The sequence below is a fragment of the Sciurus carolinensis genome, chromosome 6 (genome assembly GCF_902686445.1).
Source record: "Sciurus carolinensis chromosome 6, mSciCar1.2, whole genome shotgun sequence".
Taxonomy (NCBI): Eukaryota; Metazoa; Chordata; class Mammalia; order Rodentia; family Sciuridae; genus Sciurus; species Sciurus carolinensis.
Genome location: NC_062218.1, coordinates 13,965,327 through 13,990,484, shown reverse-complemented (window position 1 = coordinate 13,990,484; position 25,158 = coordinate 13,965,327). Strand labels below are relative to the sequence as shown.

The 25,158-nt window shown below is 42.6% G+C and overlaps 1 protein-coding gene across 1 annotated transcript in view; it reads left to right on the top strand.

Annotated features, from left to right (window-relative positions):
• The window catches only part of Marchf11 (membrane associated ring-CH-type finger 11), a 117,955-nt gene that overhangs the window by 79,852 nt on the left and 12,945 nt on the right, over positions 1–25,158 (top strand). The window contains exon 3 of the mRNA XM_047556129.1: positions 14,434–14,626. Coding sequence (XP_047412085.1) covers positions 14,434–14,626 — 193 coding nt within the window. The remainder of the gene's footprint in view (positions 1–14,433; positions 14,627–25,158) is intronic.

The window sequence follows — 25,158 nt, the reverse complement described above, 5'->3', positions numbered from 1 at the left end:
GGACAGGTTCTCTATCGTGTTTATGGAAATGCGGACGAGGCTGGATTCTGTCCTCCGTGGACACGTTTTTTTGTCCTTGCCACCAGAGCCAGATTGCACCAGGTTGCTTTCGCTTCTCTCTGCCATCTCCAGAACAGAGGTACCATGTAGTGTCTAGGGCAGATTCCTCTCTTGGAGGCCTGAAGTTTGGCCAGCTCTAGAAGCAGTTCCTAAGGAGATATTAGCATTGTCTTTGCCCTTTGGGACACCTTTTCTTCAATTTCTCATCAAAGACAGAAAAGGCCAACTGTTCTCCTGATCTGGTGATTACAGTGCAGGGCAGTGTCCTGGATGGGCGGTGCCCTGGCCCTGCGGTAGCCTTGGGTGAGGGTTTCTCTCAGGCTGTCTGTGCGCCCTTCCTTCCTTCCTCCCCCCCCCCCCCTTCCATCACCATCCCTCTGCCTATTCCGAACTGTAAGGAAATCTTTGAGACGTGCGCTGTCTCCCTTCCCTGAGGCTTCACTGAGTCATCTGTCATTTATTTTAACGTCAGCCTGCCGTGCTGTACCTAGACAAGCAGTTTACAGCATGCAGAACGGCCCAGGACTTGAGCAGGTTCCCAGCTAGCCTGTCAAGCCTGCCAGCACGTCCCTCTCTGCCCTGACGTCACCGCTCTGCACCACACCCTCACACCCTGTGGACACAGCCACTCTGAGGTGAGATGACCCGGGACACACTTGAGGGTCGCTGCCACCAAAGTGCAGTTATCTTGAGAAGAGTCAGGCTCTTCCCCCTCTCTTCTGGTGGCATCATCTCCAGGAATTAATGACAACCAAAGGCGCCCTCGGGCACTGTCTGACTTCCCTGGGCAGGAGGGTCGGGTGAGGCAAAATCACCCTTGGTTGAGAATGACTTGACCAGAGCTAGAAGGTGAAGTGGCTTTTGGATCCTTCCACGCTGCCAGAACAAATCACTCACGTAAAGGGACAGAATAAGCACGACTTCATTCACTGACCCAGTGTTTTTTGAGTTCAGAAGCTGTGCCTCTGCATTGTGCCAAGTCGCAAGGACTCACCATCAAGAAGGTACAGTCCCTGCCTGCAAGAGAGCCCCGTGTGTTTGGGGAAGCACATGTGTGCGTGGAAAATCGTGTCAGCTGGGCTCCGGGGGAGCGTTGTGCCGCTGGGTGATGCAGACAGGTCTGCCAGATGATTGCCCGCACTTGGACTTTCTAACAGCTCCTCTGGAGTCTGTGGACACAACCGTATCTTAAATGGGCACCGCAGAGGCCTCTCTTGCTTATCCCTGCCCTAGAGCCTCACCTCAGACTGACTTCTCCACATTGCCCCTGTCAGATACAGAGAGGCCTGCCTCCCCCAGGAAGCCATTCTGGATTGCTTTAGTTTGTACAGTGTCTGTCTGCTCAGCTCCCCAGTGAAACACACAGTCCCTTCTGCACAGCTTGTGGCTTAAGGACAGCCCTGCACTGTTTAGTCCTTGTTTCCCATGCCTTGACCTTATTGCTCAAATTGATTGTGGGCAATTCAAAGGTAGAAACCAGATGTTGTGCTGGATTTTTGCACTAAGCAAGTCACTGCTTGACTATTTGCTGTTGACTTGCAAAACCAGGTATGGGAGGAGAGCTCAAAAGTATTAGGAGAGACAAGTGGAAGATAAAATGAAATTAAAAAAATAGTACCAAGGTCAAAGAATGAGAAGTGTTTGGCTTTCCAGCAGCCTCTGTTTGTTCTGCCTAATGAACTTCTACGGATGCTTCAAAACTTCTACCCATGCTTCATACCTACTTCCTCTGTGCTTCCTGTGGCCTGCAGTTGCTGGATCCCTGAAGTCCCCAGCAGTCCCTTGGTCATGTGTGTCCTCCCTCACTGAAGGACAGTCAGGTGTTCTGGGTGGGGCCTGGGATGTCCTGCTGCAGTGTCCTGCCCAGCTTTTCTGCCTGTTCTGGCAAGTGGTAGGTTCTCAATTAAAGTGTGAACAGCCGGTGCAGCATTTAAGCAAGGGGAAGCTCTCTTCAGTGAGGAAAAGCTTGTTCCTTGTTATCCAAGTTCCTTGTCTACAACTTATGGCTGGGAAACAGAAGGACAGTGAGGAGTTATGGGAACGAGGGGACAGGCATTGAGTGGTTGTGTTACAGTACTGCTCAAAGTAAAAGGTAACAGCTGAGGAGATGTTGTACCTGCCCCTCCTCAGGAGTAGCGAGCTGCCAGATCACCTTGATGTTGGTGAACGGGACCGACACTTTCTTAGCACTTCAAGGAAAGTAATGTGAAGCCACAGGAGGGTGTCGGGAGGTAGGACATGGTCGGGTGCCAGTGGGAGCTGGATTGGTCACATATATCACAAGCGCTCTTCGTCAGACTTCCTGCAGAAGCTTCCAGAAGCAGAGGGCTCGGGGAGTTTTCTCTCAGAGATGTCAGCTGTATGGTCAGGTGTGTAGTACACGTGTGTGTGTGTGAATCCTCATTTACTGTCATCCCACTTTAAAGTCGAGGAAGATAATGTCCTTCTTACTCCAAGTCAAACAGCAAAAAGTTGGAGTACAGATCTTGGATTCAGATCTGAACCCCAAGTCTGAACTCACTAGGCAGCACAGCCTTCCAGGAGAGAGAAGCCGCAGACAGCGAGTAGGCCAGCGGCCTGCTTAGTCTGCTCTTTGTTCCAGTGTACCAGGAGTTATATGTAATTTTAAAAAATTAAGTGCATTTCAAAGATCTTATAATAGAAGATAACACACACTAACTAAGCAAATAATTGCTGAAAAGATTTCACTCATTTTGCTTTTTTAATTATTTTCCAGGGCTTTTAAATAGTTTTATTGAGGTATAATTTACATATCATAAAATTCATCTATTTTAAGTGTACATTTTGGCGAATTTTAGTAATTTATAGACTCACGCAGCCATCACCACAGCCCAGTTGTAGAACATTTCCATCACCTTCAAAGCACTTGGGATCTAGTGCTTTTAAGGGCTTTTTGTTATAGTATTCCTAAGGTGCCTGTGGGAAGAGGGGGGATGGAGGAGGAGGGGGAGCAGAGGAAAGGTGGGAAGGAAAGAGAAGGTGGAGTAATAAAGAGAAGTGGCATTCCAGGGAGTTGTGGCAAGGGGCCTTAGAGTGATTTAATGAGGCTCTTCACTGCAAAGACCAGAAAGGAAAGGGGGAGCTTGCTTTTCTGAATCTTAGCACATGTCTCACTGCAATGCACAGAGAAAGAGCTATTCTTAGTTCTGAGTGGGTTCCAAACCACCATTTTTCCTCTGTTCATGATTTTGTGGCCTCCAAGGGTTCCCTGGGGCCATCTGCCTGCCATTCCTGCGGCATCGCTGAGAGATCTGGGCTGACAGAACTGCTTCCAAGACGGCTTCTTGGCTCGTGTTGCCAGGACCCCCGTGCTCAGGGATCCCCCTCGGCTGGGTGTCCCGTGCCCAGGGCCCTCTCCATATTTGTGCTTGGTGTAGTTCTTACATGGCATGGTGTCCTAGAGGGAGGAAGCAAAAACGTCCCAGACAGTTGCAGTCTGTGCTCAGAGCTGACGTCAAGTCCCTTCTCCCATGCCATGCTGGTCAAAGGTCTCCTTACTCAAGGGGCAGGCAGGGTAACATGGATAAGAGCCACAGGGCAGAGGAACCCGTAGGTTAGGAGGGACTGTTGTGTTCATCTTTGAAAAATGCAGGAAGCGAGAGGAGGACTGAGCAGGTCAGCCGTCCTGTCCCATTCAGATCTTGCACTGTCTTGTTCATAATATTCAGACCCCGTGGCCAATTCTGGAAGCCCCCAACACTTGTCCCCTCTGGCACAGTAAGAATCTCTCCATCTGCTCTGCACACACGTTTCCTTCCGTCCCCTGAGTCTCAGCCCTTTCTCCGCCTTGCCAACCCATCCCGTCTAACCAGCTCCCATGCTACCTTGTTCTGGAAGCCTCTTCTGAAGGCTGCCGCAGGGGCAGCTTCTCATTCACGAAGCACACTCCCCGCTATGAGCACACACCCACTTGGATTGTGATTTTTAGACTTGTGTGGTTTTGTTCTGTTTGGCCAGTAATCTCATGAGAATAAGAATTTTTCCTGAGGCTAGTGATTTCTACAGCGTGTGACATGTGCCAGGCGTCCGACAGATACACACTGAACAAATCCGCTTAGATGTACAGATACTTAAGGGGAGGGGACTTCCCTGTGCACGCTTACACTGTTGGTGTCATCCTCGGTGCGACGCTAACCAAGAACTGAAGCAAATCCTGCTCCCGTGTCCCGGACAAGGCACATTCGACACTCTGCTTAATGGGCTGTGTCTTTCCTCTTACTGAATCAGCCACTTCATGGTATAGGAGCCATTGGTCCAATCCCCAGAACTCCATTAAGGAAGAAGAGAGAGTCACGGAGGCATCGATGCACAATGATTCTGAGAGGTACCTTGGTTCATTTTCTGTTGCTGTAAAATAGACCCGAGCCTGGATACTTTATAATCAAAGAGATTTATTCAGCTTGCAGGTTTGGAGGCTGAGAATGCAAGGTCAGGTTGCACCATCAGGTTGGCCTTGGTGAGGGCCTCATGGTGGGTAGTAGCACAGTGGTGTAGATAGGGGGATGGGGGATCACCTGGCAAGACGGGAGGCCAGAGAGATTCAGGGGCCAGATTTGCTCTCTTTATAACACCTTGCTCTCAGGAGTGACTCCACAAGGCAAGCTTCAGTCCTTTGTGAGGACAGGCTCCCCTTGACCTCATTACTTCCCACTAGGCCCTGCCCCTTAAGGATGCACTACTTCTCAGTATCACCACCCAGAGGACCAAGAGTCCAGTACATGAAATTTTCGGGAATGCACTCAAACCATAGCAATTGCTAATACCAAATGTTGTGCATAGGAAATAACATTGAGGCCATTTTGAGGAGAAGTGCTTGGTGGTAGAGCCAATCACTGCTCTCTGTCTGAGCACATTATACTGCCGCCCGGGAGCCAAGAGAAAAACACATTGTAAAAGATTCTGCATGAGTTTCTAGGAAGGGGTGATCTGCCTCATGCTGTGGATCCTAATTACCAAGGGTGCTGTTCCTACCGGGAGAATTTGCAGTATTTGACCTGCATAAACTAAAATGGGAAGGTAGATGCTTTCAGTGAAAATCCAGCTCAAAAGCAAAGTTGAAAACAGCAGTCGTCCATTGAGAGTTTTAGTAAGTTCCTTTAGCAAAAGTAGCTTTCAACTCCTTGTGGAGAGAACAAGTATATCCAGTTATGATCACCTACTAATTACTTAGATACAGTTCACCTGGGGAGCCTGTATTTAAACATAAATAATACTGAATATTGAGAGGAGTAATGAAATAAAAGTGCAATAGACACACACACACACTTTTAAATCAGATGGGGAAAAATCAAGTTACGAAGACTGACTATATTCGACCGTGGACACTTGGGGAAATTTTCCCTGATTCAAAGTCATGAATAGCATCTGTTTTGTTATAAGAAAACAAAATAGGCAGGAGAGAGCAAGGGCTCTTGAGCCCTGACGGGCTAGTATGTATTTTTATTTCAATATTTGAACTAAATACATCTGGACTGACAAACTTCTGACAAGCATGAAAGAACAAGAGAGAACACTGAGAGCTGAGATAAGGGGCGGTTCTAGAAGAAATGGGGGGAAACAACGGAAGAACAGTTGCCCTTTTTCTCAAGTGACATCTCGAATGGCTGGCATTGTCTGCATAGAGTCCATGTGCAGTAGCTGCTAAATTAACGCTGGTTACTCTATTCAGGTGCTTGTTCCGTACTCACTCCAGGGGTTTGTCTCGGACCCAGCCTTCCCCCTGCCCCTCCTCATCCTTCCAGGAGGGTCCCGAGGATCCGTCTCCTGCTTCCAAGGACTTGGCTTCTGGATAAGGAACAGCTTTCATCAGAGGGTTTTTCTGGGTAGACATTTCTCTGAAAGCCTGCCGCTCATGTTACGAGTGCCCTGGTCCCCGGACGTTCAGAGGGGCCCCTCCTGTGGGCACCCCTGCGCACCCGAGGCCCTGGCTCTCATTGACTAGCCAAGCTTTCACTTCGCACTGGTCTCCCTTCCCCTGGAGTTGAACCGTGGGACCCTCCATGCTTATCAGGCCACGCCCCCTGCCTCCTGGTCCCCTTGCTGCCTCACGTGGCCCTGGGCTGGATTCGCCCTCGTCCCGATGCACCAGGACCTTTTTCTCCTGGCCCTGAGGCGGAAGGGCAGCCCTTTTTCCTTCCTATTTGTAATCCTGGGACCCAGGCACGTGGTCCCCGAGACACCTGTCTTAGAAACCCCAAGATCACCCTCCTGAGGTGTAGACGCCACGGAGGACCCTGCCGTGGTCCTGGGACACGGCCTGGCAAAGTCCCGGGGATGTCGAGGAGGCTTCTGGAAGAAGAGTGGTTTTGAGATTCTGCGTTGGTACGACAACTTGAAGCGCTCACAACCACCATCTAACCAGGACACCTGGGCAGCTGCGCGTCCTCCTCCTTGCTTTTCTGTGGTCACATGAACTAGCTCCTGGTGTTTGGTTAAATAAAGTGATGATTCTGTGGTGGAGACTCTGTCCCTCAAAGGATGTGCATTACCAGGAGCTGAGGCAGTGGGAGAAAAGATTGTTTTATGTAGGAAAGAGTACAGAGGGTATTCTCCTGTCTGCTCCTGAAAAGTGCAACAAAGATTTGGAAGTTTTTCTTTTCTTTTTGTGGCACTAGATGTTGAACCCAGGGCCTCACACATGCTAGGGATGTGCTCTACCACCGAGCTCCTTCCCAATCCCTTTAAAACATTTTTTTTTTTTTTTTTTTTCGAGATAGGGTTTTTCCAAGTTGTTGAGGCTGGCCTCAAACTTGTGGTCCTCCTGATTCAGCCTCCCAAGTCTCTGGGGTTACAGGCATGGGCTGTTGAGCTCTGCTTACTTTTCTCTTTTGATCTCTGTGAATTAGACTTAGATTGCTGACCATCAGCTAGTTTATGACCATTTTAATCGACTCATCTTTTCTTTTTCAAAAATATGAATGATAATAAAAGCTTTGTTTTTCTGATACTATTTTGCTTTTATTTGAGGTTTAGAAATTAAAATTGGGGAGAATGAATATCTAAAAAATAGTAAGTCTTCTCATCTATAATTCTAGTTTGTTTGGGTCTTTTATTTCTTTCCGAATAACTTGTAGATTAGCTTTTAAAAATTCAGTCATAAGTAATTTATAGCTTTTAGTGGTGTGTATAGCAACATTTTTATAATTTTATTTTCCTATTTTTTGCTGCTGATATTTAAATATATTTGATACTAATTTATTAACTTTGTATTTTGAGACTTTGCTAAATTGATTTACTAATTCTTCAGTGGTTTTCTTGTAGGATTTCTATACAGATAATCATGCCATCTATAAAGAGAGACAGTTTTATATTTTTATTTCTTTCTTTGCAGTCCCTGTACTGTTTTATTTTCTCTTTCCTCATTGCATTCATTAAGATATTCACTTCAAAACTGGAAAGAAGTAATAAAGATGAATATCTTAGCTTAGTTTCTGATCTGGGTAAAGAAAGCAATTTTTATCCACAATTAAGCATAAACCTTGCATTACGTGTCTTGTAGATGCTCATCAGGTTAAAAAGTTTTCTTTCTCTCCCTGGTTTTCATCATGTGGGGATGTGTCAAATCATTTTTATTTTTTGGCACCTATTAGGAGGACTTTTCCTTTTTCAGTGTGTTCATGTGATTAATTGCATTGATTGGTATTTAATGTTCTATCCACCTTGCATTCCTGGGATGAACCCCACCCACTCACACCACCTTATTATCTGTATATATTGCTGGATTTGAACCACTAATACTTAACAGAGAATTTTTTTTTTCCACCTGTGCTCATAGGAATTTTGGTCTGGGATTTGTCTTTTCTTGTAATGTTTTTGTTGGGTTTTGCAAAACAGGCTTGTGCTGGTTTCATAAAGTTGGGAAATGTTCTATTCTCCTTTATTTTCTGACAGAGAATGTGAAAGATTGATAGTATTTTTTTCTTTACGTGTTTGATAACATCTGGTGAAACCATCTGGTTGGTCCTGGAGGTGTTTGCCAGTGTGTTTGTGGAAAGCTTTTGAATACAAATTCAGTTTATTTTATGTAGAGTTATTCATATATTCCATTTCTTCTTGAGTCAGTTTTGGTAAGTTTATTTTTCATAGAACTTATCTATTTCATCTATGCTATGGAATTATGAATTGACATAAAGTTATTTATAATATTTTCTTACTACTCTTTTTATCTTTAGGACCAGTCATTATCTCCCGTCTTTCATTTAAACAACTGCTATGAACCTTTCCAGAGAAGCAGTTCTGTTTTTTAAATTTTCTCTGTATTGTTTAGATTTCATCTTTTCTCAGGCAAAGCAAATTCCTTTTGTCTGATTTTATCCCAGCTCAGATAAGTTTATGAAGATGCTTTTCTAGCAGAGGAGGCCCCTACCGAACCCTGAGATCACTTTTAATATGCAGCCTATGAACACATCTCTGCAGAGAACGGGCTTGTAATTAACAGAATGTTGTATCCACACATCATCCCGATTCCACATTGAGATGTTTTTCTGCCAACATTTCCCATCTCAGCTTTAGTGGTGCAATTTACACACCATTTAAAGTTGATTGAAAATAAGTTTCGGTTAAATTCATTTTTTCTGCAGAGGGCAACTCCTAAGAGCAGGTGTTCTCTCCGGTGACGCTGGTGAGTAATCCCCCTGTCATTGTGCACAGTACAAATCATCGTACTACAAATCTATTAGCTAATGATTCATATCTGGCCTGCCTCATGAAAACAAAGATGAAGCAGTACTGCGGACAGGGTGATTTAACTCAGAGCACATGGACAGATCTGCACTGGGCTCAGCCTGGCTCCCTCTGAGCTCATGGTTATTTTCAGGAAGGAAATTGGGTTCTAAACTGAGAAGGTGCATGGACACTTGCAGACAATGGAATGACAGGTGCATCTTCTAAATAGCATCCTAGAGACCTGAGGATGTACGTGCCTTTTTCAAGTGCTTATTTTACTGGCCGGAAGTGATTTATATGGGGCGAGACTTTGAGTCTTGCTTTGGCTTGGGTTCCTGACATTTCTTTAAAGAAAATTCCTAGTTTTCCCAGTTTTATTTTTCTTTCCCTTCCCTTTCCCTTTCCCCTTCCCTTCTCTTCTCTTTCCTTTCCTTCCCTCCCCTCCCCTTTCCTTTCCTTTTTCTGTTTCTTTTTCTTTTTCTTTCCTCCTCTTCCTTCTTTCTTCCCCAAGGGCAGTGATAACCCTGTGTCTATTAGCCAGAATTTTTTGATCAGAGCAACGGCATGGCGGTGGTCAGATCTGATTGGCATCCGGTGAGATACTTTATGCACGAGTTGCCCGTTTCCCATCCCACCACCACGCCTTAGCCAGGTGTAATTGTTCCCAACTTGTTTTTCCTTTTGGATATAGAATGGTTCCACTTAAGTAGGTAGCACAGGGGTGAGAGCAGATAGAGAGAAGACTGAGAAGTGGTTTGGCTGGAGCTGGGACTTTACGCTTTAGCAATGATGGACTGGTGTGGAGTTCAAGTTCATCCAGCATTTAGATAGGTGATGGAAACAGTACCAAACCGACAGGTGTCGGACATTTCCTGGCGTGTTCTACTGCCTGGTAGAACACAGGGAGGTAAGACTCAGATTCTGCCACTGTGAAACTTGCAGTCTGTGAACAATACAAAGATAAATGCTGTTTTTCACCACTGTGAGCCAAATACCTGACAAGAACAATTTTAGTGGAGTGAAAGTTTATTTGGGGCACATGGTTTCAGCCATCTCAGTCCATAGATAACTGAGTCCATTGCTCTGGGCCCAAGGTGAGGCGGAACATCATGTTAGAAAGGTGTAGTAGAGGAAAGCAGCTCAGGATGTGACCATCAGGAGGCAGAAAGAGGAGCGGAGCTCTGCTCACCAGGGATGAAAGAAAAACTCCAAAGGCAAGCCCTCAGTGACCCGCCTCCTCCAGCCACACTTAACTGCCTATAGCTTCTGCCCAGTTAATCCATTCAGCTGGGTTAATTCGTTGACTACATCAGGGTCTCATTACCCATTGTTTCACCTCTAAACCTTCTTGATTGTCTCACACATGAGATTTTGGGGGACAACTCACATCTAAACAATAATAAATACTCTCTGGCATTGAATGCGAGAAAGAAATGAACACTAAGCAGAAGTATAAACGGTGGATTTGGAGGCCAGGAAAGAGGGATCATGTCCTTCCTTAGCAGAGGAGGACGTGAGGGCTGGGTTTTTAGAAGAGGTACCATTAGAATCGGGTGTGAATGGATGAGAGAGAGAATCAGGTAAGAGAAGGAGAGGATACAGTGTGCCCAGGAAGGAACGTGTTCAGAGGGACCAAAGCAATGAGTGCGTACACTTGGGAGATTAAAGAAGAGGTAAAGTGGAACTGAAGGGTGTCTCCACATCTCCCTCTTCCCTGCCACTTCTCCCTCCTCCCTCCCACTTATCCCTCATGCACATTCCCTCTCTTCCTCTTCATTTCCACCCATTACCACTTTCTACCCTTCTGTAACAGTGGGATGTCGGGCACTGAGGACGTATGCTGTTCCAAACATCTGTCCTCCTTGATGGAGCTTAGAGGGACAGCCTTCCTTTGTTGTCCCCCTGGGGTTTACATGTAGGATCAGGGACTGACATGTCCAGTAGGCCAGAGAAGACAGACTTCGAGCTTTTGGAGTCAGGAAACAGTGTGATGCTGCCAAGATGGGACGTACATCTTTGGCGTCACCAAAGCTCAGCAGAATTGCTGTGCAGCCCAAGTGTTAAGAGCACAACTCTGGGAACCAGGCTGCATGGCTTCTCTCTTAGCCCCAGTCCTGACCTGATGTGTAACCCCGGGAAAATTGTTCAACGACTCTCTGCCTCAGTTTACTTATCTTTAATGTGGGGATAATAATTCCCTCATAGAGTAGTTGTGGGGATCCAATGAGTTAATTCATGCAACTTAGAAAGGTGGCTGGCAGGTAGGGGTCCTGGATAAACATAGCTGTTGCTCTTCTTGTGCACCAGATGAGGTGAGATTCCCAAGGGGCGGGGCGTTGGGCTCATGTTTGCTGGGAATAGTGGGTGCGGTGCTTTGTTGTGTAGAAGCAAACAGCTTTCCAGGAACTTGGGTCACATTCAAATATTATGGGAGGAAATAAAATGATAGCAATTACTTAGAAGCAATCCAGTTATTGTCATATTTCTTTCCTACCCAAACTTGGGAATCAAGTTAAATTAAAAAAAAAATACGCACACAAACACACATAGACACTCATATACTCCTATATGTCTCTTTAGGGTAAACAAGTGTATTTAGCCACTGAAACATTTGTTCAAGTTTCAAATGATCTTATGAACTTAAATCCAGGTCTTGGATAGCCTGGGGTAGAGAGAAAAGCCCCAAGAGACCCATCTTCCACTTTAATTGTCCAAACTAATGATTCATGAACTTGACTCACAAGGCTGAGCCCAGCCATGGGAGAGTCTGCCTTCCGAGAGCAAGGTCTCTGCTGGTTTCTTGCCAGGAAAAGCAGTTATTCTTCCTAGAGGGGGAATAGGAGCAGCCCTGTCCATGTATATGGTGGTAAAAATATGAAAGAGTGGTACCTAGTGGGCACGGGCATTGCCGCAATGATGTGCCCAAGGGGAAACCTACTTTCATTATTGGAGTTAATAATTTTGGTTTCAAAATTATGGTTTATCCTTACTAACTATTCAGTGAAATGGTGCTAATTTTAAGGTTCACCCATATATGAAGAGCATCTACTTACCCTTGAACACATTTGCATTACGAGTGGAGTGCTTTGTGTTATTAGTGGATTAATACCTAACCAAAAAAATTTGGAGGTCTTCAATGTAGATTGTGCACAATTTATTTTTCTTTAAAAATAAGTATTGTAATCTCGAAATGCTGCTCGTATCCATGACAAAAGATAATTTCTGTGATGATAGAAATAATCAAGCTTCCCAGTGCTTTGTAATCAAGAGTTGTCCTTTTTTCCCCAGCTTCCTGGTGTGATTTTAAACACATTAATTCTAAACTGCCAGGGAATTGAATTTCAAAGCATTTTAAATTTGGCGTCACCAAACAAGTGTGAAGCATCCATGTTTCTTGCTTCCGACAACTCTCCTTTTATTCATTCACCTTCCATCCAAGGAGCCGCTATACTGATGAGTTAGGTGCACACCACACAGGAGTTTGAGGGATCAGATACCTCAGGGTCATGTGTGGCCACCCCATTCCTGTGTCCTAGGAAATTCCAGAGCCATATACAGCCGTCACCACAGACCTCCCAAATCAGAGCATCCAGAAGGGCTAAACCACGCTCTCTTCAGGGCTACCATGCTGTCACTGAGCTATCATGCAAGCAGGCTCAGATTAATTAATGAGAAGGTCTATTTGAAGCTGTATACAGTGGATCATACAATATGGAACTGCTCAAATTTAACTCAAGTTGCATAATGAATCTGTAACATTGTAAGAATTATTGGCAAAAAAAGGTAGATGGTGGTGAGGACCATTCTTGGCGACTCCTCTTCTCTCACTCTTGGTTGCCCTCAACTATGATTTAGGCATATGTGTTTGAGCATGTGGACACCATGTGCAAACCACACATGCACACGTGTGTGTGCACACATGAACACACGCAGAGGACGCTTCTGCTGCCCAGTGTCCTCTGCACTGTCCTTTATCTGTGCCTTTCTCATCTATCTGATGATGCGATTAATAAATTGATCAAGGGTAAGATGGCAGAGAGATGAAGTACCATCCATCTAGGATGGTCTTTTATAGTGTTTACTGTGTTATTGTATTTAAGACAGATTTTAATGATAATCAAACTAAACAAGAACAAGAACATTGACTCTTCATATTTCTTTGGTGACACCAAATTTAAAATGCTTTATAATTCAAATGACTGGTGGTTTGGAATTAATGTTTGTATCAGGAAGCTAAGACAAAAAAAGAAAAAAAGACGACTCTAAAATCTTGCTTGAACAATATTGATTCATTTGTAGTAATAAAATTATGTTAACTAGTTTAATTAATCATTAGACTGATAAAAGCAAGAACTATTTTTCTATAAATGAATTTTTGCTTTAAACTGTTTATTGTTTGTTTCTGTTTTTAAAAAGAAGAATGACTTTAGAGTATAAAATATTTAGAATATACGTTGGAATTTAATCTGCAACAATAAGAATAATATACTTGAATATGCAAAGTCAAGTCTGCATGTAAAATATTATAAGTAGATTATTTATTTTTGAGTTGTACATGTATGAGAGCAAACAGGAGAGAGATGGGTAATGAGGGAGGGAGGAAATTAGAGGTGGTGATAGTAACAGGATGCCTGCATGCACACCTAAGGTAAGTTAAGACTTTAAGCAAATAGACCCATCCAGTGGACATGGATTGCTTAAACTCACTTTTAAAATAAGGCTGCTTGGTGCAGCTTGGGATTGTTCCGATCAGCCACTTGTTGCCACAGCCAGACTCCAGACAGAGGGAACTAAGGTCCTGTCCGGTTCCATTGCTGACTGGCAAATTCTAATGATAATTCTAGGTTTGTTTCTGTCCCCAACACTCACAACTGAGAACATGACTAATTAAGCCTCTCAAGTTCGTAGCACTCTTGAAGGAATTTTGATAATTTGTACTGTGAATCCTCTCAAATATTGATATTTAGGAGAACAAATTACTTTTCCCAGTGAAGTGTGTGCCAATATAATGCATGAGTTTCCAAGATACTTCATTTGGGTACAAATTCTAAATCTTGACAAAAAGACTTCATGGATTACCCATTGGATAATAAAGTTAGTAATATTTGTGCATATGAAATTTACCAGTAACAGATAATGTAAATTTCATGGTTCCCTTATGAGTTTTTTTTTACTGTGTATTATCTTAAATGACTTTTTCACTGATGTTCTTATGTAACTTACTTTTCTTTTAAAATTTTTTTTACATGTTTCTACAGAAACAACAGTCCCCCCCCTTTTAAGGACCCAGATGTATTAAGAATAAAAAAAATCAGATAGAGGACTCCTCACCATATATTGTCAGAATATATTTAATTTCATGCATTCTTGAGAGATAATAATGTGATTCCCAGGTACTAAATATTCCTCAGCCATTCACATTCAGTACTGTTATCTGGAGTAAACTAGATTAAACTTGTAGAATGGTGAATTACTAAAAATAATGAAGTTAAGGCAATTCGTTAATCTTTATCTGCTTGTCTCTTTTATTGCCTGAATGAAGTGGGAAAATTCATTTGGGGACTGGTCCAATTGCAAGGGGTCTGGCATTATGAAGAGAAACATGGGGCTGAAAATGTTCTTTTTTTTTTTTTCCTTTTTGAGTTATACACAGCATCTTTTTCTCACATGCCTCTGTTTTTCTTTTAGTGGCAAAGCATTTCTATAACACTGGTTGAGAAAGTTCAGATGATTGCTGTAATCCTAGGATCCCTGTTCTTAATAGCCAGTGTGACGTGGCTCCTCTGGTCAGCCTTCAGCCCCTATGCAGTGTGGCAGAGGAAGGACATCCTTTTTCAGATCTGCTATGGAATGTATGGTTTTATGGATCTAGTGTGCATAGGTAAGACCATGACCTTAAACATTCACCAACTGTCAGTAATCCATTTCTTTCAGCAATTATATTTTCACCATTTGGATCTCATATACATAGACTGTTGCAGTTCACATTATCTTGGTTTTCCACTTTATTACTTATCTGGGGTAGAGGTGGGTTTCATAATTTGGGCATTTTTCTAAGCAAAGCATAGATACATTTGTATTCCAGTGTAGTTTGATAAAATGAACAAGATTAAAAAAATTTTTTAAAGTGGCACATTTTGCAACTAAAAGGAAGGCGGAGGGGTTGAAGAAATTATTGGGGTGAGCAATATAAGGGCAATAATTTATTTCTAAGCAAGGAGAGCGAGTCAGTCTCCTTTTACAAAGCTGGAGAAGCGTATACTGATACAGATGGCAATATTATGCAGTACTGTGACTTGGGAAGAGGGCAGTCACCTCAAAGACCTGCACCATGATGTGGCTAAGACTTCCTGGGGTCAGAAAGTACTCCTTGGGAGGTTAAGGATTTGCAGACTATGTTCCCTGATGGCTCCTGTCTCTCTGTTTCACATGATAAATTCAATGTCTCAGAAAACAAAACGTATCATACATTTTGTAAGAGACCTACAGAAAGATTCCTTCTGCATTTCACTTGACAGATCTGCCCTTTCCCTAATACCATGAGGAAACAAAAGCCAATTCAGGCAGCATTCGTGTGGTGCCTGGGAGGCGCCACAGGCAGGCACTGGGATCATGACCAGTTCTTTGGTATCAGTGGGTGGTTGACATCAGTGGGACACCAAGGTCTCAGGGATATTTCTCTGTTCTTACGTCATTTACAGCCTCACGAGTTGTCCGAAGAGCTGAAGGAGGGAGGTAGCCTTGATTTAAAGCAGTGGTTCTGGTAGTGTGCTCTCTGGACCGCTGGCAGCAGAGCACCTGCACGCCCTCTTTAGAAATGCCTGTCCTCAGGTCGCGTCCCAGACTACAGACCTGCGGAATCAGAGCTTCTGGGGTGCAGCCCAGCTAGTGCAGCCCGTGTCCCTAAAGTTCTGATGGTAAAGCTTGAGGACCGGAGATTCCAGGGAATGGAAGCTGAACTTGGGATCAAATGAATTGGTTTCAAATCCGGGCCTCTGCTTGGGCGGGTCATCTTTCCAGGGTTCTCTGTTCTCATTCATAGAAATGGGAATAATAATCCTTACCATGCAGGTCTAAATAAAGGAAATCATGGTTTGAAGTAATTAAGTGATTAAGTAGAAATGGTTGACTGAACACATTTGAATAATCAAAAATATTTAAATAACTTTAATCACTTAAATCAGTGTCTGTACTTATTAGAGCCTTAGTTTAACTAGAAATTTCAGTATCCTCAGTTATTTTTTTTAAAGTGTTTAAAATACAGTTAGCCTGACTTTTCCTTCCTGTTTTTCTTTCCTCCCTTGTCACTAATACAAGACTAACAGGAAAGACACTCATCAAATTTCAGACCAGAAAGAAACACAGAAGGGAGGGAAATGTCATGAATAATAGGTAAACTAAACAGATGTTGCCCAAATAATTGGGCTAATCATGTGTATGAACACTCTGTATTAAATGCAATAACGCATTTGCAAGCATTTAGAAATTGGAAATCTCTATTCAGATTTAATCTCTAGGGCATTGTTCTACATAGAGTCACAAAATTGCTCTACAGCTCCAGTCCCTTGACAGGTTCAAAGATAGTGTTTATTCTTTTGATTTGAATGTTATAAACTGTGATCTTCCATAAAAAGAAGCATTTAGAAAAACTAGAAGAAAGGATTTTGAAAGTTCTCACCATAAATAAATGATAAATTCTAGAAGAGACACCTATGTTTAATCTGATTTAAACATTACACAATGCATACATGTATAGAAGCAGTACACAGTGCCCTGATAATAGGCAATTTTTATGTCTTTATGTATCAGTTAAAAGTAGATTTTTAGAAAAGGGAAAAAGGAATATGAAAAAGAAATGAATCACTAAGCTTTCAGCTCAGCTTGGAGGGGGAAAAAAGTGCAGTTGATGTCTCCATGTCATTGAACACTAAAGCGGACCATGCATTTACTTCCTTTTCATTGTCTTAAATTTCATAACTTGCATTTATTATCTCTTAAGTTTTGATGATCACTGTCAGCATTTTAATCAAGATTAATTAATTTCTGCTTTTAAGAGCCCAAATACATGAACTGATACCTTTTGGTGACATATGACATATTTGGGCTTCTCTTTTGTAATTCATGCGTCTGCCCATTTTATAAAGTCTGGTTTCTCAGAAACAAAAACAGTTGCTGTTTTTGAGGACACTTTGGAAAGTGAATTTTAATACTTTTCATTGTCTTTTTGGTTTACCAAATCCAAGTCTCATCTTTCGTATTTTGTATGTTTTAAAAAATAATAAAGAATTCACATTGAACATTATTTATTTCACTTGGCTTTCCCATTAATTAGTCTGTTCTGAGCAAATCTGATTTCTTTCCCCAAGAAGCTGAGAAACTACTATAGTAAAAGTTGTAGCCAACTGGATTATAGCCAATATTAGCCCCCGCTAACATTTCAAATTAATTCAGATGTCTGCTAATTAAATGTTGAAAGTAACAAAAATTACATTGATTCTACCCTAAATACTGCTGACAAGGGAGACTTCTAGTGAGAAGCAGGTTTACAGTTTTGAGTCCAATTTGCTTAGGTCAGTTTAGTAAATGCTTATTGGGAGAGTTCCGTGTGGCAGGCACGTGCTGGGTGCTAGGAATGCAAGTGAGCCAGCCGGTCTTTTAGCTCCTCTCCTGGGATGGGAGAGTTCTAGGGATCAAAACAGAAGCATTTTGTCAAGCTCTTAAGTTGTGGAATGGGGTCCCATGCTTGTGACGGATTAACAAGAAGTGTCACAAGAAACTCTGCCAGGACCACAACCATGCAGAAAGGCCACTGCAGCCTCACAGAAAACAGTTCCTCAAGGACATCCGCTCATGAATTGCCTGTTTAATCAGTCTGGCGTCACCCGTTTAGTCGATCCTGAAGCACCCTTGATTTTAATCCTCGTGCCAAGGATCGGCGTTTCAGAATGTTTGGTGCGTTCTGCTCATTTTGCCTTTGGAGAGTCCCCGTTGCCTCAGCCTCTTGAATGCACTCAGTTTCCTGTGACTCTTGGGCTCCTGTTGCAGTGCCACTTCATTCAGAGCAAACTTAGTCTTGGGGGACTCTCCCTCCGTTTGTTCCTTAGTTTGACGGGGAAGACAGGCATGGAAGTAAGTAATGAGGATCACTGGGCTGTGTCGTTATGGAAGTATGCACAGGAAAATGGTAGCTGGATAATGCAGGGGAGATTAATGCCGGATTTTTGTGTGGAGGGGAAGGTTTGAGCAGATTTCCTGGGGAACTGACAGCTGAATAGATAGATACCTGACAAGTGGAGGGATGGTCCCCTTCTCACCCCTGGCGGAGGCGAGATTAGCTGCTCATTCAGAGGACTTCAGGATAGCTGGAAACAGTCCTGTAAGCTTTTCAGACTTGATTATACCTAAATGAGAAGGAACAGATTGGCAACCTTGAATGTTCTTTTTAAAAATTCAGAAAATCCAAAGACGATTAGTCCAGAATCCAAAAATGTTATAATCCAGCCAGTGTATATAACAGATAGCAAGAAGTTGAATTGAATTTGTAGAACGTTGATTTATTTGGAGAAATTGGCTTACTTATTTCCAGGCACAGTGAATTTGTTTGTTGTTTTCATTCATTATTACTTAGTATCTTTTCTTCTTTCCCGAGATTTAGGGTTTTTTTTTTTTTTCTTTCCTAACTATTAATGTTTCAATTTCTCCCAAGGGTCTAGGTACCATTATCGTAGAAATATCAAGATCAAGGCTGTTCAATAGAATTTCTGCAGTGACAGAGATGTTTCATGGCTATGCTGTTTGATACCATAGACTAGTGATAATTTGGGTGTCGGGTACTTGAAGTGTGACTGGGGAGAATGATAAACTAAATTTTAAATTAGTTAGTAATTTAAATATCCATGTTTGATTGGAGGCTGCTGTATTGGATGGTGGGATGGCAAATGGGTAAGATTTGATGAACGTCCTCACCTTGTCTGCCTGTGTAGCCTGTAGTTCTTAGTGAGAAAGGACTTCTCTGTTGCAGTGAACATGATCCAAGTGACAGTGAGAGCAAGAGAGTTCAGGAAAGATTGTCAAAGGGAGAGGAAAGATGCTCAGAGGCAGACAGAGAGCCTTAAAGGGGATGACTTTTCTCGAAAGACTTCTGTGGGTTAAATGTGAATTTAATTTTCAACCCACATTTATTATACAGTTCATATCTGATTTAAGGAAAGTGAAGTGCAAAGAAATATAGCTTTATACTATATTTAGGAAGCTCTTTTAAATATTTAAGTAGATGACATTCAGACTGTGATTGTTCTCAGGAAAACTAATATACGGGATTTAAATCTCTGAGATGTCGCAGCCCGTGGTGGTAACTCAGGGAGGAGTGAAAATCACCCTAGGCTGTGTTTGCCCCCCAGAGAATTGCACAGCGCTCTGGGCAGGGGATTTGCTTCTTCACACCACACTTGGCACATTGAGAAAGTAGGAGGCCATCACTTCCCCTGGTCATATGACTCAGAGGAATCATGTGCCACAAGTCGAACTCATTTTTTACTGACTGGAGTTCGAGGGACTAGGAGATGGTCCCAGGGGACAGAGAGTCATTTGGTGAGCTTGCATGCAGATGCTGAGACCAGTTACCAAGACATGTCAGAGTCACGTAGCTTGAGGCCAGACAGTTTCATGTTGTGGAAGCAACAGACTAAAACCTGTTACATCAGTGGGATTGCCAAAATAGAGGCTGCAGTTCATGAACCTCATCTAAAAAGCATTACAAGTTAGTGGCAAATCCATGTCTGGAAGAGGTGATCTTCCTTGGAATACCGTATGAAGGAATTGATCATGATATTTTAAAATGTGTGTTGTTTTTGTTCTAAAATTTTCATAATTGTCCACGTAACACACACACACACACACACATCCCACATAAATTTTTGGTTTATAATTATGAAACCTGTGAAGCTCCGAGACCCTTCACTAACATAACCCTTTCTGTTGTGCCACTTCCCTTACAGAAGTGTCCCCTCTCGACACCTTAATGTATACCCTCTGGATTTTTTGTGGCTGTTCAGTTTATACATGTGTAGATACAGACACTTAGGTATTTTATTTTTCATGAAAGTGGGACCATACTATACGATTTGTTGAGCAATCGGTCTTTTTCACTCAACAATGTCATCCAGGGATCTTTTTCTGTTAGAACAGGATTTATTTAGTCTTTCATCTACTGATGGATATCTTTGCCCTTAGGGACAGTCCTGTAAGGGACTCCCGTTTTACCTGAGTATTTCTGTAAGCAAATACTGTTTACTGGATTCTGTTTCGTGGAAAAATCCAAGTTGAGTAAATAAGCACATGTTGAATGCCGAATAGTCCTTCTAAGTTGCCCTCTAAAAAGACTTTATATCAGCATTCCCTCCAAATACATCAGAGTTCCTGTTTTCCACACTTTGCCCACCACGAATATCATCACTTCTTCACGTTGCAAATTGGTGGTTTCAACTATATTTAAAATAAACACCACTAGACTGGTTTTCCTAAAACAGGTTCTCAAAGTGGGTGTGACAAATTTTACTTAAGAAGATGATGGCCCCCCTGGTCATGCTGCTGAGCCTGTTGTCCTGGAGTTTTCTGGGACGCCAGGGATGTGACATGCAGAGGCAGGCCAGGCTTGCTCTGTAAACACTTGCGCTTGTGCTTTCTGAAGACAGAATCCAGCAGGAATGTTCAAGATTAGAGCTCACTGCCACTTAAGATTCCTGTGTTCTCCAGCACACTGACGCACCCTGCAGTCAGTCTCTTCTATTATGTTTGAACACCGAGGAGATTTTACTTTCATTCTGTTTCTTTTTATCATAGAACATGTTCCCAGAAATTGCCTTAAGAAAAAATGACCACCCTCTGTCACTTGGCTCTGTGGCTAAAATGCTAACTTGCTATTTTTGTTCTCCATATTACTTTATTTCTTGAAATTAAAGCACAAGCATGCAGAATGGAGGACACACACATACGCCACACACACACACACACACACACACACACACACACACATACGCCACACACACACACACACACACACACACACACACATACGCCACACACACACACACACACACACATACGCCACACACACACACACACACACACACACACATACGCCACACACACACACACACACACACACACACACACACACACACTGGTATGCCATCCAAAACAAAAAAAATATCTCTCAGAGCTCTTGTGAAGTAATGAAATAAGTATAATATGATTTTTTTATGCTGTTTTGTTTTTGAGAGCTACAGAATTAGGGAATTCTAGAAAATATATTCTAGAAAATAAACTGAGTTGTACTAGAGTGAGACTCAGGTCAAAATATTTTCTTCTGGCTGTACCAATTTTAGTTAAGGCAAATAGGCTTCCTTTGCAGGGGCTTCATACTCCCCAATGTGAACTTTTTTTCCCTATATTTTCAATTGAAATGGTTATTTAAACTCATGTAAATATTTATAGTTATGATAGTCCTTTTAAAAACATTTTTCAATAGTTGATCGTTTATCTAGATAAAGCTACTTGGGCGCACACAAGAAAACAAGAGTAACTAGTTGGTAATGCAATCACATTACATTATAAAACATCAGAACAGTAAATTCAACACATTCCTATAATGTGTTGATGATATTAGACATATATTTACATTTTTAAAAGCCAGGGTATTTTTGTCTTTTGATATTGTTTTACTTTGCTAATTTTTTCAGGTAGAGAAGGTAAAAGTAATACATGATTTAACATTTTATTGACATGAAACCTAAAAAGTACACTTTCTCACTGTGATAATTATACAGGTAAAAATGATGGATTTTATCAAAAAAATCAGGATAATCAAACTTGGTTACCATAAATATGCTCTGGTGTCAGGAATGATCTAATTACTGACAGGAGAATTTTTCCTCCTAAAACAGTGCTGTAGATCATCTTCCTTGCTTGCAAGAAAGGTGAACCAATTAGCATAAGCAAAGCATAATTAAGAAAGTAAATCTGCTATGGAAAAATAAAATTCTAATACATTCCAAGCAAAATGTCAATGACTTTTAAACTATAACTTGCAAAAAAGAAACGTCAATGATTTCTGGCACCTGTCAGCATGCTTCAGAAGTTGACAATATTTCTTAGAGCCTTTTGGATGAAAACTGTACTGAGAAGAGTTAGGAAAAAAGTTAGCATTTAAAGTTGAGACATCGCATGATTTAGACAGAAAAGCAAAAGAGATTTTCTCAAGACCACAGGAGAGCCTCAAGTTCACTGACACACAGGTTCATCAACCATAGTTAAATAAATGCGCTTGAAGCAATGGCTGGTGAGGTTTGTAAAATGTGTGGCCCTTGGGTCATTGTCCTTAGGTAGTATCTTTTAAGCTGTAAGATATTTATGGATAAATTAGGAAATTTATCAAGTAGTTCCGAGTGAAATATGCAGAATTACCAAGAGAACAGTTAGCATGTTCACCCCACTGTCAAGGTTCTGTGGAGGTGCTCTTCTGCACGGAGGGGGCTGGGGGTGACTGAGTAGAGTGAGCTCCTTCCTGGTCCTCCCCGAGGAGAGGCAGGACCATCAGAGGCCACATGGTTGGATACAGGCCAGGCCCTCACTGAAGGTCCTGTATGAGAGGTGGAAACCATAGATGTCAGCCTATATTGCCCCTACACTTTTGTTTTGTTCAGGGCCACCAAAGCTGGGCAGGCCTGCCCCACTAAAAATTGTCAGCAATTTCTATCAAAAAATCTTCATGTACAGGTATTTTTTTTAATTTAAAAGAAACTTTAATTTTTACTAACACATATTAATTGACAAATTAACTGGTTCATTTTGACATTTTCATAACATAAAACACTGGGAGGCCAGATCCAAACCTTCATCATCCACCCCCACCCCAGTCACCACCACCACGGCCAAGCTTGGAGTCCGGCAACTGGGATCCCTCAGGAGAGCAGAGCCCTAAAGGTCAATAGGTCAGCTGAGAAGGCTGCTCAAGCGTGTGGTGGTCCACACCTTGGCTTATCATGGAAGCAGGAGGTAGGAAATACCGTTGCTGTATTTGTCTCATTCTGAGTTTCATAGAAAGAACTGATGGAGATAAGTCTGCGTGAATCACAAGGCATGTGAATAAAGAAGCTCAACCTAAACACTGTTTAGCGTCATCACCAGGAAAGTTTGTTCGCCCAGTATTTCCTTTCTGAATCTCCACATCTCTCTAATTTTCCCTGTGGACATCAGAAGCATGTCAGCCACTTCTGCTCCGGAAATGCTTTCATTTCCTGAGCTGTAATTTGATTGGGGACCTACATCCCTCAGCACCACAGTTTGGCTACTTAGGAGACCTTCACCCAGCTGCTTCTGTAGGGAGAGCAGAAACATTCTTCTGCTCTTTCCCAGAGCCCCTCTGGGTTTCCTTCCATCTCCACCCCAGGCGGAGGACGGGGCTGTGAGGTGGGCTGTACTGGCAGGATCTGCAGCGTACGCAGCCACGGCTGTTAGGAATTTGCATGTACTGCTAGCTCATCTGGAATTGAGTAGCATTCCTTCACAGGGACAGCTCATTATCCTTGATTTCAGACTATGTTAGCCTGCCTCATACCCCAGGACGTGCTTCCTTTTCTCTAGGAAGTCTGAGGCAGTGGGTCAGCCTGCAGGCCTACCTGGATCCATCCTGGCCTGCTCCAGCTTGGGTGCTTTGCACTCTGAGCGCATCCTAGGCAGCCCTTCAGGGCAGAGGCAGGGCCCTGTGCAGTTCAACACTGACGAGGAAAACCAAATCCTTATCATTTATTTGCTCTGAGGAGTAGGTCATTATCTTTTTTCTCTGGAGGTACAAATTATAGGGTTTTCTATGCCTTAATCATACTGCCATTTACCAATTTGTCTAAAGATTATTATTATGGTTGGTTATTAGTGATATTACTGCTCTTAAATCCCCAGGAAATAAAATCAAAGGGAACTGTTTTTGCTGCTTGCCCTTCTGTGCTTAGCTAGAATGGGCTCTCAAAGCTAATTAACCCTTTAGTTCTCCCATGAGAAAACAAAACAAAACAAACAAAACCTCAATGCAGCCCCTCCTCCCCGCCTGTAAAACTCAAGTTCTTTTGAAGAGACTTTACCTTAATTAGCAGAGCAGCCCACGGGTGTGTTGGTACGTTGACTTCCATTTCCTCTGTAGAAAGTCAGGACACTTCTACTGTCTCTTGCAGTTCAGGACCCTCTAGCCAAAGAGGTGTGGGTCACTTATTGAGCCAGCCTTCATGGTGTACTTCCTGTATGCTAATCAGCGTAGAGATGCAAACAACAAAGGCTGGCAAACTGAAGCCCAAGAGCCAAAGCCACCCACTGCTTGTTTTTGTACAGCCCATGATTTTGGAAAATTATAGCACTTTTAAACCTCAGGGCTGATAAACAGAGTCCTGTCAGAACCAGCCGCTTCCATTCATTAATGTTCTCTCTATGAGAAGTTGCAGGAGCCCCTGATTTGCGCAGCCTAAAATACTCACTGTCTGGTCCTTTCCCTTTGCCGAAACCTGGACTACAGCATGCTACCTGCTTTCCGCTTGCTGCAGGGAGACATTCAGGAAAGGAAAGGATTAATACACAACCTGAAAAGTGCCAGGAGAGAGAGGGAGATGTGAGAACCCATGGGGGAAGGTTAACCATGCTGAGTCAGTCGAGTCTCTGGGGAGGAAAGAAAATCTTGAGTAAAAATTTTTCAAAAATGTTATTATTAGTTCATTGTACTTATGCACAATATTTGGGTTCATTTTGTCATAATCACACATGCATGTAGTATAATTTGCTCCATTTTGTCCTTAGTCCCCTTTCTCTCCTCTTCTCTCCTCCTGTTCCCCTTCCTCTACGCTACAGATTGCCACTCTATTTATTCATTTTTAAACTTTGGCATTTTATGGATACACATGAAAATGGAATTCGCCGTGGTATATTCACACGTCTACATCGCACGATTTGGTGGATTTCAGTCTGCGGTGTCTCCCTTTCTCACCCCTCCTCCCTCCCCATCAGTCTCCTTCCTCTACTGCACTGACTCCCTTCTCTTTTCATGGGACCCTCTGCCTTTTTATTTCTTATTTTGCTCTACCTTCTGCATATGAGAGAAACTTTTGACTCCTGACTTTCTGAGTCTGTCTTATTTCACTTAGCATGATGTTCTCCAGTTCCTTCTATTTACAGAAAATGCCATATTTTCATCCTTCCTTATGGTTGAGTCAGACCCCATTGTGTATATGTACCACGTTTTCTTTATCCATTCATCTGTCGATGGGCACCTGGACTGGTTCCAAAACTTGCCTGTTGTGAGTTGCGCTGCTATAAACATTCATGTGACAGTATCACTATAGTATGCTTCTTTTAGTTCTTTTGGATAAATAC